The sequence below is a fragment of the Vicia villosa genome, linkage group LG3 (genome assembly GCF_029867415.1).
Source record: "Vicia villosa cultivar HV-30 ecotype Madison, WI linkage group LG3, Vvil1.0, whole genome shotgun sequence".
NCBI classification, from domain to species: Eukaryota; Viridiplantae; Streptophyta; class Magnoliopsida; order Fabales; family Fabaceae; genus Vicia; species Vicia villosa.
Genome location: NC_081182.1, coordinates 56,955,426 through 56,968,722, shown reverse-complemented (window position 1 = coordinate 56,968,722; position 13,297 = coordinate 56,955,426). Strand labels below are relative to the sequence as shown.

At 36.2% G+C, this 13,297-nt stretch overlaps 3 protein-coding genes across 3 annotated transcripts; all 3 read right to left on the bottom strand.

Moving 5' to 3' along the window:
* Positions 1 to 1,822: 1,822 nt before the first annotated feature.
* On the bottom strand, positions 1,823 to 2,857 carry LOC131658114 (uncharacterized). The gene has a single exon (XM_058927448.1). It carries the CDS (start codon positions 2,855 to 2,857, stop codon positions 1,823 to 1,825), a length of 1,035 nt encoding a protein of 344 aa, XP_058783431.1.
* Positions 2,858 to 3,008: 151 nt separating this feature from the next.
* LOC131658113 (uncharacterized) lies at positions 3,009 to 4,109 on the bottom strand. The gene has a single exon (XM_058927447.1). It carries the CDS (start codon positions 4,107 to 4,109, stop codon positions 3,009 to 3,011), a length of 1,101 nt encoding a protein of 366 aa, XP_058783430.1.
* A 703-nt stretch (positions 4,110 to 4,812) lies between these two features.
* On the bottom strand, positions 4,813 to 7,627 carry LOC131661536 (non-specific lipid transfer protein GPI-anchored 1-like). The gene is made up of 2 exons (XM_058931109.1): positions 7,180 to 7,627; positions 4,813 to 5,270 (listed from the first exon to the last, which is right to left on the bottom strand). The coding sequence occupies exons 1-2, from the start codon at positions 7,520 to 7,522 to the stop codon at positions 5,047 to 5,049; spliced, it is 567 nt and encodes a 188-aa protein (XP_058787092.1). The 5' UTR covers positions 7,523 to 7,627; the 3' UTR covers positions 4,813 to 5,046.
* Positions 7,628 to 13,297: the final 5,670 nt, after the last annotated feature.

Genomic DNA, 13,297 nt, shown 5'->3' with positions numbered 1-13,297 from the left:
GAAGTCAGGTCGTGACGGTATCCACCTATCCCCAAAGATACTGACATTCTCTCGTTTCCATTCCGCCAGCGAGATCCTCTCAAAACCAGGTCTTTAGAGCTCATTATACTGCGCTAGGCATAGCTTGGTTTGAATCCAGTGTTCACGTCTGCAATAGAGCATTGAGGGTAATAATGACCCTTGAAGAACCTCTGCATAAGAGAACCGTCAGCCTGCAGGAGCCTCCAGAACTGTTTTCCAAGGAGGCTAGTGTTGAAGTCTTGGATGCCTCTGAAACCGAAGCCACCCTCCCTTTTAGACACTGTCAACTTGTCCCATTTCAGCCAATGTATTTTGCGCTCCCCCTCTTTAGATCCCCACCAAAACTTGGCAAGCATTGCTTCAATTTCAGTGCAGACACTGTCCGTTAAACGGTAGCAACTCATGATATATGTCGGTATAGCTTGTGCTACAGCCTTGATCAGAATTTCTTTGCCGGCCCTTGATAGAAACTTTTCTTTCCAGCCTTTTACTTTCTTCCAAATCCGGTCGACAACCAGTCGAAAAACCTCTTTTTTTGATCTCCCTAAAACCACCGGAAGTCCTAAATAACTGGAGTGACTATTTACTCCTTTGAATCCCAGCTTTTTTTGGATTCTTTCTCTGGCTTCTTCTCCAATGTTTCTACTAAAAGAGACTTCGGATTTATCAGCGTTAATGCTCTGACCTGAGGCTTGTTGGTAAGAGTCCAAAACCTGTTGAATACGAACTGCCTCCACTTCATTTGCTCTGGCGAACAGCAAGCTGTCATCTGCAAAAAAGAGGTGAGAAATGGATGGGGAATTCCTGGCTACTTTGATTCCGTGAATCCTCGTCGCCTCAGCTTCGTTCTTGAGCATACAGGATAGCACATCTGCACAGATAACAAACAAATAAGGTGAGAGTGGGTCTCCTTGACGGAGGCCCTAGCTGGGATGAACCGTTTGCTTGGCTGGCCATTGATCAGCAGTTGGTACGAGACCGTCGAAATGCATTTGTGAATGAGAGAAACAATAGCTGGGGGAAACTCCATTCTTCTTAAGGATTCCACCACAAAACTCCACTCTAATCTATCATATGCTTTAGACATATCTAACTTCAGCGCCATAGTTCCTTTTTTCCCCTTCGTTTTATGTTTCATCCAATGAAAGCACTCCATCGCTATCAATGCGTTGTCCGTTATAAGTCTTCCCTTTATAAATGCACTCTGCTCCTCACTAATGATCTCAGGAAAGAAAGACTTCATCCTATTAGCAATTGATTTGGTGACAATCTTCATAATCACGTTGCATAAGCTAATCGGGCGAAAGTCTCTAGGATTGGAGGGATTTTTTTTCTTTGGTATGAGAGTGATGAAGGTATTGTTAATGGCTGTAGGATCCCCATTTTCGTTGAGAATTTCCAGCACGAAGCGGATCACATCATTTCCAACAGTGGGCCAAAATTTTTGGAAGAACAAGGCCGGTAGACCATCCGGACCCGGTGCCTTGGTGGGATGCATTTCAAATAGAGCCTCTGTGACCTCCTCACTTGTAAACTGTCTAGCACAGGAGAGTTTATCGTTGTCAGAAAGTTTCCCGCAGATAGAATTGCAAACCTCTCTCGTATTTGTAGGATTGGAAGAGGTAAAGATGTCTTTAAAATAAGAAACCATAATTCTTTCACAATTATCACGCCCCTTCATCCAATTGCCCTCTTCGTCCTTTAATCTTTTAATCTGATTAGTCTTCCTCCTCTGATCCGCTTTTAGGTGGAAAAATTTGGTATTTCTATCTCCGTCCCGAAGCCACACCGCTCTACTTCTCTATCTCCATAGGGTCTCCTCAACTTTCAGCAGCCTATCTCTTTGAATTTCAATTGCTTTATACTCCTGAATTTCCACAGGATCCCCTGACCATCGTTTATCCGCTTTGATGAGTTCCTCGAGCCGAAGAATCTCTTTTCTTATATTATTAGTCCGCAGGTCCTTGAATTCATAATTAAGCTCCTGCATAGATCTGAGCCGTTTAGGAAGAGGTCCTGAGTTTCTTCTACATAAAAGCTTTATTAAATCCCCACATCGCCCCTCCTTGGTCCAGGCTTCCTCGAACCGGAACAAGTGTCTCTGTTTGCCGGTCTCTTCTTCTCGTTGTATGACAATTCGCAGTGCAGCATGGTCGGAGCCATAACGTTCGAGATGGAAAACTCTTGTGAGAGGGAAACTCTGCATAAACTCAAACGAGGTCAAGCTTTTATCAAGTCTGCATTGGATATTTTCACTCCCAACTCTCCCGTTCGTCCACGTGAAAGGATATCCTTCGAAAGACACTTCCTGCAATCCACATGTAGCCATAGTATTTCTGCCCCTCTGAAGCTGTGACACAGTTCTGTTGATTCCCCCCACCTTATCGGCTTCAGAAATAGTATCATTTAGATCACCAAAGAAAATAGTTTTTGAACCCCCTTCTTCTTTTAGGGCATGAATCAGGTTCCAAGTTTCCATTTTCCTAGCTTCATCAGGATAACCATAAATCCCTGCAAAGAACCAGGCATCGTCTTCATCCTCATTAAGGCACTTACCTGCTATATGATTTTGGGAATAAGAAGTGATGTTGATGTCCAAGTCGTCATTCCACCACAAGCATAAGCCACCGGCTCTATCCCTCCCAGCACCACTACAGTCAACAGAAACATCAGAATTGAACTTAAATTTTCTTTTCAGTTTTAACATCTCTTCCTTCTTTAATCTTGTTTCCATAAGAAAAACAAGATGGGGATTTTCTACCTTGAGAAGCCTCGCAAGGCTTCGAACTGCACGAGGGCTCCCCAACCCTCTGCAGTTCCAACTGATGGTTTTCATTGGGGAAGGCGGTGTTGGCTCTCCAACACCACCTCTGGAAATTTGTTAGGTACATCACTGCCCTCCAAAAATTGCTTTCTCTTCTTATCACCATTTGCCAAATCATCCAATGGGCCTTCCGAAATCATAACATCCACTAGCTGTCGCTTGGTTATCTTTGGCTTGGAAGCTTTCTCCACTGTCGTTCCAGAGTTCTTTGAAGGTTTCCTTCGTGTCCATTTTTTTGAGCAGATTCTATTTTCAAGCTTGCCTTTGGTTTGTGCAATCCTGTAGACAACATAACCGCACCTAGCGTTTCAGCAACAGTTTCAACATCAACTTGGTTTTTTGGACCTACCTCTTCCTCCTTATTTCCTCTACTCTGATTGTTTGCAACAGTAGTGATTTGTTGAACTTCTACATCCTCTTCTTTATCCTTCCCCTTGATCTCGCATCGACTTTGGCTAGAAGAAGCATTAAAGAGATCCTTGCTGCATAAACTGGAGCTGGACTCTCGATTCTTCGATTCATCAGTGAGTTTTGGTAAAGGAGACGCCCTCAACCATTGTCCAAACGCCAGATCTTGTTCTTCAATGTCTTCGAATCCCTCCTCATTGAGTTCTTCAATAGCCTCACAGTCCTTTATTTGGTGCCCCATTCGTCCACATATAAAGCAGAAAATGGGGAGTCTTTCGTACTTAAAGTGGACCCTAATCTTCTTCTCCTTAAAAGTAACAACAGTGCCACGCTTCAGTGGTTCCTTTAGATCCAGAGTGACTTTAACCCGCAGAAATCTACCATTCCTGTGCGCCTCTTTTGCATCCATTTCTTCAAAGGTACCTATGATATTCCCCAGCTTCTTTGCCATAGTATCAGATCTGAGAACTAGAGGGAGATCATATATTCCTACCCAGAAAGAACTGAAGTGTAGATGCAATTCCGACGGCTGCTCTTCCCCAGAGATGCGCTTTAGAACCAGGAGAGCTCTGTCGAAACTCCAAGGACCGGTTTTAAGAACATACTCCATGTCTCTCCTTGAACTGAACTTGAAGAGAAACAGGTTTTTGCTTAGATCTTGAACTTCCACAGTGTGTTTTAGTTTCCATGCATTCACCATCGTACTTTTAAAAGCTCTAGAGTTAAAGTTGCTTTCTGTCCACAGTTTTCCAGCGAGGGTTCTCTGGATCGATTCGTCTTCAAAAACTTCCCCCTCATCCGCAACGACGCCTTCTTCTTCTTCCTTTGAAATAGCGTAGTTTTTCCAATTCTCCATCTTTGGAGAGACAAAACACAAGGATCAGGTAAGGAGCCGGTCTCCGATGTAACGGGGGGATAAAACCTAAGCTGCAGCTAGGTTGAGAGATAACCAGAGGCACTGGGGATGGGAAAAGCCACTACGTTCAAAAGAAGAGGGCGAAGATACACGATAAGACTTTTTTAGAGAGAGAAGGTCTGCCCTCTCTCTAGAAAATCACGTGGAATTTGAAAGTATTCACCCCTAGAGTTGAATACCTCACTTACGATATGTTTTTGAACAAACTCCAAAGATTCAATAGAAAAATAAAACCCTTTATGATATTGATCTGACTTAGTATAAACCAAAATCATGACTTTTGACATAGATGATCAAAGCATAAAAACTACTTGTTGATAAAGAAATTGCAAAAATTTTACAAAGTTTTTGAAAGTTTAAATATATTACGTATTGAAGATAAACATTTGAAATGTCAGAATTTACCATTTCTTTTTTATTTAAGGGAGTCAATATTGAAAATCAAATCAAATTATTGTCAAACGGTTATCAAAACGTGACATATGCTAATATTCTTCGCGGTTAAGAAAATAGTATTAAGGCAGAAGGAAATAATAGGCATCATTTTATAGTCACTGTCTTTTCCATAATTATTAAGAAATCTAGCTATTAAGAAATTAACCAGTAGAATATTTTTGACATATAAAAATATCTTAAATATGAAAAAGATCTCACCAACAAACTAGTACTCCATATTAATGGGAAACAGAAGATAAGTAAGAAGATAACAATAAAGGAAAATGAAAGTAAAGAGCAGGTTTCCACAATTCGAGAAACCATTACAGAGATGCAGCCCAATTAAGTGTCCTACAGAAAACAGATGCAACAGTAAACACTAAACAAAACAACCAACCAGACTTCACTTTGGGTTAGGTGAAGCATTTAAAGATCCAACTCATCACAATTTAATGCTGATTAATCCGGTAGGTACTGCGGCAAGAACAAAGGCTAGAGTCGCCATCATGACCTCACCCATCATGACTGGTCTAAGTTTATGTGAGCCACTCGGGGTCGGTGTGGCCGGAGTTCCGGTGGATGATGCAGCCGATGAAGGAGGGTTGATCTTTGATACGTTCTTAAATATTGCTGCGTCTGGAGAGCTTGGAGATAGACCCAAAAGCTCTGTCACAATAACCATCACATTCATATTAATAACCATTAAAAACTCATACATTATCACATTATCGTAAAGGTTCATAATTAAAATTCTAATAATAACTTCTAAACTAAGAATAATAATTTTGATAATTGAGTTAGTATTTGTGGACAATTAATGTAAAACATAATTAACCCAAAACTAGAAAAATTGGAAACAAAACATGTGTTTATGTAATTGACTCTCCTTGTTTGACTGGCTACAGCTACTACTATTTCAACTTAAACTATCTATATGCAAGCTGTGCAATTAATTTCTATATGCAATAACTTCCCATCCTCCTAACCGATATAGGTAACTGGTCATTCATAATTGAGTATAGTTGTACTCCTTGTCCTTATCCCCTATAATTAAAAAGAATAAATTGGTCCAAAAATAGATTAATACTAATTCTTAAATTTTAATGTATTTTTAAATTTTTTTTATTGAATAATATTTTCTCTTGTTCTATTTATAAGAGAAAGTTGATTTTTTATATTCATTGAACAATTAATATTTGATCCATGATACAGTCCAAATACATTAATTATTTTATGAATCTAAAAAATAAATTTTCTCTTACAAATAGGATCGGACGTAGTAGTAATTAAATCCAAATGCATTTTTTACTTTTTAAATTGCACACTTTAAATAATATTCCTGTAACAATTTATAAGTAAAAAACATATATTGTTTTACACATTATAAACAAAAAAATATTTATTTTACTTTATTTAAACATTTTAATCTAAAATATTTAATTTTTTTAATGTAAATTACATTTAATTAAATTTAATTAAATTTTTCTCCCAAATTTTCCAATAAACAAAATTGAATTAAAAGTATTTTTACATTTTCTCATAAAACATAGACACAAAAATTTGACATTTCTTAATAACAGTGAAATGTTTATTTTTGCTTAAATCATTATGGAGAGAATAATTATAAATAATTCAAGATTATTATTTACTTTTATATTATGATAGTAAAATTAAATCTAAATGCACTTTTATTCTTTTATTTTTTAAAAATTGAAAATTTTGTCTTTTATGTATGCAAATTATTCAACTAAACCGGCTAATATCTTTCTTATTCATCTTTATATGGTAAAACTCTGATTATCAATTATTTTACACTACTAAACTTATAAAAACAAATTATAACAATTAATGTTTTTAAATATATATTTGTTGTGCTATAGAATATTTAATAAAAATTCTTTGCTAAAAATAGTAAAAAACTAAAATTCATAAATTATTTATTAACACACAAACTTGTACCCTCAAAAATGAAATTTATAAGCTATATTTTTTAGCACACAAGTTATAGATTTCAAATATAAATTGCATCAAATTTAATAATTATTAACAAATTATTATATAAATATAAAAAGAGAAAAATAAATAATAATGTTATATAATAAGAAAATAAATTTGAATACAAAGATTCGAAGTTCTAGCTAAACGCACAGTAACCGTGAATACTTTCAATTTAATGTGAAAAAAACAAGAGACATATAAATGATCGAAAATAAGACAATAAGAGAATATAATCTTTATATTTTAACTAAAAATATGAAGAATATAATTTTCTAATGTAGTTTTTCAAAGAACATATGAAAATGGTAAAAACAATGAGAAGTGTAATTTATTTGAAACAAAAGAACCGTTTGTTCCCGGTAAAAATAAGAAAAGAGAGTAGAGTTTATCCCGTAACGGTAAAATTCTATGCGTGTGTTTAAAGGCTAAAAAAAAGACAAAACATCACGCGTTTTAGAGAGGGTTTTACACGTCTAATACAAACTCATCGTGAAAACAAAACAAACCACATGAACAGAAAACACGTGAATTTCAACCAATAAAAAACAGTACTGCGTGTTGGAAAAGAAAAACTTACTAGGACAATCAGAGATGTTAGCTTTCACACCACAAACACCAGGAAGTTGAAGAAGCTTATCCTCCTGAATCCCCATGCTCTTACTTTCAGGACTCCCCTTATGAGTCTGCTGAATGATATAGCACAGACACTCCGGATCCGTATCCTTAATACTCTTCGCTGCATCACAGCATTCCTTCTTCGGCGTCGGTGCTTTCCCCGTCGCAAAGTCCAAACACGGAATCACCTTTGAGACCACCTGGCCACATGTCTTGGACAAGTCTTCAGCTGCGTTTGATACATTGGAACAGACTATGATGGTAAGGGCCAGAACACAGAGGCATGTGAATGTTTGGTGTTTCATCTTTTTTGTTAGGGTGTGAAATGTGATCGAAGAGAAGAGGCGTTTTAAATTGGTGTGGAGAGGGTGAAGAGTAAATGAGGTATAGTGTGGTCTTGTTCTATTTATTGATGAGATTGAGGAGGGGTATAATAACGTTGTACTCTAGGGTAGATAAATGTCCTTGTTTTATTTGACAACTCAACTTGTGTAATTAATTCACTTCAACCAAATTCTATAACTATAGTAGCTACTAGTACTACTTTTCCCTTGGTCAAAAAAAACTACTCTATTTATTTCACAGTCAATAGCTTTTCTCATCATTTTCATAAGGATTTCATCATATCTTACTGATTAAGAAAAATATACGAACAAAAGAAAAAATAATTTTATAAAACTACTCTAATCAAATGTTTAAATGAAATGAAAATAAACATAAGGGTAACTTATGGGAGTAATATTTTATAAAAGTATTCTTATCAAGTTTTCACTTTTACTCAAAATGACTTACAGTATAAAGTGGACAAATTCATATCATCATGATACTAAATTATACTCCCTCCATTTTTATAATTATAAATAGTTTTAGAGAAAACAATTGTGTGAAATTAATCTCATTCTTTTAATTCTTTAAATTTGTATTTTTCATATATTTCATGAAAACTAATTTTATAAAATCTTTTATAATTTCTCTTTTTCATATAATAATGATTATTCTTTTTTTTAATAAACAATAATTCTATTAAAGAGGAGTATAAGGGATACTCCATTTGAAAGAATAACTCAGAAAACCTTCACTTTTTGAAACAGAGGAGTGGTAGAATATTCTAATAATAAAATTTACATAAGTAAGCTTTTTTATGAAAGGAATAAAACCACTTCCACGCCCTCATAACAATTGTCAACATGCAATCATAAAAAATGAAATCATATAATGACATTTCGCATAAGCCAAAGGCTCTAAACCGTAGCTATTCAAATAACCGCTATGATAGTCCTTTGAGAAGAACACTTCATCTTGTCACATTTGGAAAAGAAATCTACAAATTTTCCTAAAGATAAATCCACTAGAGTTCCCATCCACTCATAAACCTTATTCCAAATTCTATCTGAACAAGTGCAATCTTCCATAAATCCCATTTCCAAATCGAACCCTCCGGCGCACCTATTTCAGCCACACAACAGTCGGAGTTAAAGGCCTGCTCAAATAATTCTGGAAATGCCTCCTGCAGTGGCTGGTTGCATACCCACTTGGAATGCTAAAAAGTTGTACCAATTCCGTAACCCACAATTCAATGAACAACACTAGAGAACTCATTCTCAATAGGAATGATGGAAGAATTAGAAAGCAGTAAATTTCTCCACTAAACTGAATTGCTATTATTCAAAATCGAACTGCCTCCAACAAGAACATTGTTCTCAATATTCTTGTATCGACTTCTTATGATAGTTCTCCAAGCCGCAATGTGGTCTTTCAAAATCCTCCACTTCCATTTGTTCAATAGCGCCACATTCATCACCTCGACATATTTCACACCAAGACCCCCCCTCTATCACTCAAAGTGCCCACAAAACTCCACTTCACCCAATGAATTTTTCTCTTACTCTCGCAACCATTCCACAAGAAATTACTTTGGATACTACATATCTCCCTTAAGACCTTAAAGGGCGCTTTATAGAAGGATAAATTATAAATAGGAATAATGTTAAACACGGAGTTAATCAACACTACACGACCTGCAATATTGAGATATTTACCTTTCCACCAGGCCAACCTATTCTTAAAATGGTTGATCAAGTCCATCCATATAAATAAATTCCTAGGGCTATCTACCACTTTAACACCTAAGAATTTAAAAGGAAGGCTATAAATATTGAAAGATAAGAAAACCCAGGTGAAATTCAAGAACCACTCTCCCACATGAATACCGTAGAGCTTACTTTTGTGAAAATTAATCTTCAATTTCTGATATCATTTCAAACCCCTAAGAATCACTTTCATACTCCAAAGCTTGTCACTACTACCATCCGCCATAATAATCGTATCGTCCATAAATTACAACATATTTACTTCCTTCTCCACATTGAGTTTGAATCTCCGAAAGTCCCATTCCTCCACTGCCTTATTCATAAGACAAGTTAAAGCCTTCGTGACTAAAACGAACAAAAACAAAGAAATAGGGTCTCCTTGACGGAGACCTCTCTCCACTTTAAAATCCTTCGTTGTGCTTTTGTTGACTAAGACCTACATTGTACACGAGAACACACAACCTTCCAGCCATCTTAATCATCTATCACCAAATCTCATCTTTGTTAATAAATACCTCAAAAAATTCTAGCTCACACAATCATAGGTTTTTTCAAAGTCCACTTTGAAAATCATACAACTTTTATTCTCACGTTTTGTAGTATCCAAAATCTCATTAATCAAAACCCCATCCATAATGCTTCTCATCGGGATAAAAGCTGATTGATTTTCCGAAACAATGTTACCAATAACTTTCTTAAGTCTAGCCGCCAAAAGTTTGGATGACAACTTGTGCAAGTTATCAACTAGGCATATTGGCCTATACTCTGATAAAAGTTATGGATTTTTAACCTTCGGGATTAGAGCTAGGAAAGATGAAGTGCACGCTTTAGTAAGCTTTGTCTTTTCATGAAAATCCTCAACGAATCTAACCACATATGTGTTAAAAATGTCAAAACGACTTATAATAAAAAATGAAGATAATAGTGTTTTAATACTCAACCCGAATTGGTGGTTGGACTGGAACTGAATGGTATGGTAGTCCCATAAGATTATATGAGTATAGTTGCAATTGGTTTGGTGAAAATCGGTGTAATCCAAGAAATTTAGCAGTCAAATCAATGAATTAATGGTGTTTTGAACTGACAAGATGATTTTTTTGTGTTTATTTTTTAAATCGTTAAAGCGGCGTATTTTTGAGTGGGAGTAAAAAATTGAAAGAAACAAAAAAAAAAATTCTCCTCCCTCACATTTTGAAAATAATTTTATGTAAGATTGTTATTCAACTTATTTGTATTAATAATTTTATAGATATTTTTTTATAAATCTTATAGTTATAAAATTTATATAAAGAATTGTATTTCTTTCATACATATTTTAAATTTGTATAAGTCGGATTACCAATCAAACAGAACTGGAGAGCCATCAAGCTGGGAAAACACGGTGAGATAATTTCTCACCTGATGTTTAAAGATGATTTTCTCTTATTTGGGGAAGCTACTGAGCATCATTTGCACTGTGTTATAAATACCCTTCAGGATTTCTGCAGCATGTCGGGGCAGGAAGTGAGTCAAGAGAAAACCAACATTCTTTTCTCAAAAAATGTTCCGAGAAGTATGCAACTGAAGCTGAAACAGATCTCAAATTGTAACTAACAAGTTTGATAAGTACCTTGGAGCCCCCCTTAGTGGAAGGAAGCCTGGTAGAAAAGACTTTCAATATATAGTGGATCAAATTGTCGGGAAGCTAAATAATTGGAAGAGAAACAATTTATCTCTTGCATGAAGGATAACTTTGGCCAAAAGTGTTATTGAAGCAGTTCCTGTATACCCAATGATAATAAATCAGAGTTCAAAGGCCTGTATCGAGGAAATTCATGGATTGCAGCAAAAGTTTATTTGGGGAGATACGAATGATCAAAGGAAAATTCACGCAGTTGGCTGGGATACTCTCACAAAACCTAAAGCCATACGTGGAGTAGGGCTGAGAAATCTGGATGTTCTAAACTCGATTTGCATCATGAAGCTTGGGTGGAAGCTTTATAACAATGTTACTGATCTCTGGTGTAATATCCTGAGAAGCAAGTATCTTTCAAGAGAGAATGGTGAGCTCACAAAAATTAGAAGTACTGATTCTAGTTTATGGAAATATATTGTGAGAAGCATCCCAATTTTAATGGATAAGGGTGTTTGGAGTATAGGAGACAATAGTAGTATCAATGCTTGGAATGCTAATTGGCTGGGGAAATAATTTTGCATGAACAATCTTGATGTTGACATTCTGGAAGATCTTCGTGGAGCTAAATTGTGTGTTTTGGTTATATATCATGGATAGTGAAACATAAACATTATCCAAGACTAGTTGCCATATCAGTGGATTGACAAAATCTAATCGTGTCTACCTCCTTCTATTGAGCAAGTTCTTTACGTTTTTTATTTTGTAGGTGCAAGTCATGGTGAGTTCTCTTTGAAGGAAGTTTTCAATGCAGTTGCAGACTATAAGAGTGATACGGAAGACGAAATTTGGTTGATGTTCTGGAAAACCAATGCGCATCTAGCTGCTCAATCATGATAAACTTCTTACAAACCATAGTATGAGCAAGAAAAGGTTAGAAAGTGTTGACTGTAACATTTGTTGTAATGTTTGTGAAACAACTATACATGCTTTAAGAGATTGTTCTAAAAACATGCATGTGCGGAAGAGTCTAGTGCCAAGCATAATCATGAGAGAATTCATGACATTGGACCTTAAGGGATGGGTCAACCTCAATCTTCAATTTTGTTGAGAAGGAAATAAAAATTGGAATGGTGTATGGGCTACAGCTTGTCAAGCGTTATGAACGTGGCGTAATAAAGAAGTTCATGAGGATAACTATGAGAGACTGCATGATTCGATTAACCATATTTTGAAGAGATACAATGAGTATGAGAGTGCTAAAAATCTTTTCATGCAAATGTCAGGGAAAGACGGTGGGAATGGAGCTATGAGATGGAAGTCCCCAATCCAAAACATGGTTAAATTGAACAAGAATGAGACCAAGAAATAGATAATGTTGTTGGATGTAGTGAGGTTATTAGAGATAATATGGGTGCTTGGATTAAGGGTTTCTCTAAAAATCTGAGTCTTTGTAGCGCCTTATTAGCAGAGTTTTAAGGAGTCTTTGAAAGCCTGAAGATAGCTAAGTCTTTAGGTTTGAGGAGAGTGGAGTTAAATATTGATTCTCTCTTGGTGGTGAATGCGATTGAGGAAGGTAAGATAAGCAATGTGGAATGTGTGGCTTTGCTCAGAGATATTCGAAAACTTATTAAAGAGCATGATATAGTAATAATCTCTCATACCTATATGGACACAAATAGATGTGCATATGCTTTAGCTAACATTGATTATTTAGGAAATCACTTTCGCATTTATGATGAAGCGCATGTCAACTTAAGGTTCATCCTGGACGAAGATTTTCTTGGTTTACACCCCATGAAAGTTGTTGTTTTGTAGTTTCTCTTTCTTTTGGGCTTAAATAGGGGTGGCAAAACTGGCCGTCCGCCTCGCCTTAAGCCCGCCAAAAAACGAGTAGGGCAGGCATGCCATTAAGTGAAATGGACATAAAAATCACGTTTGCCTCGCCAAGATGGCGGGTTGGCGGGCGGTGGACTTGCCCGCCTATTTTTATTTATATTTTTTCATTTTTTTAATAGATTAATAGATTTTTTTTTTACCTTTTAATTAAATTTTTCACTTAATTTTTAAAACAATTTTTTATAAAAGCAACTTTTTAACAAATTTTACTTAAAAAAATATTACATATATTTACAAATAAATATATAAAATAAACCATCAAGAATTGGAATTATTAGAATTAACTAAAAAAGAAGGAATTTGGAGGAGGGGCGAGCTTTGGCGGGCGGCGGGCATTGGTGGGGCAGGATATGACGGGCGGTGGATTTTGGTGGGGCGGACTTTGGCGAGCGGCGGGCCTAAAATCCCAACCCAACCCGCCATTTTTTGGCTGGTGCGCGAGTCGGTCAGGAGGGCATGACCCGTTTTGCCACCCCTAG

Bases quoted from the DNA above. Each gene is read 5' to 3' on its own strand.
- LOC131658114 (XM_058927448.1), bottom strand. From the start codon at position 2,857: ATGAAAACCATCAGTTGGAACTGCAGAGGGTTGGGGAGCCCTCGTGCA.
- LOC131658113 (XM_058927447.1), bottom strand. From the start codon at position 4,109: ATGGAGAATTGGAAAAACTACGCTATTTCAAAGGAAGAAGAAGAAGGC.
- LOC131661536 (XM_058931109.1), bottom strand. From the start codon at position 7,522: ATGAAACACCAAACATTCACATGCCTCTGTGTTCTGGCCCTTACCATC. The intron at 5,271-7,179 runs GTAAGTTTTTCT...TTATTGTGACAG, and splicing joins TAACATCTCTGATTGTCCTA to AGCTTTTGGGTCTATCTCCA.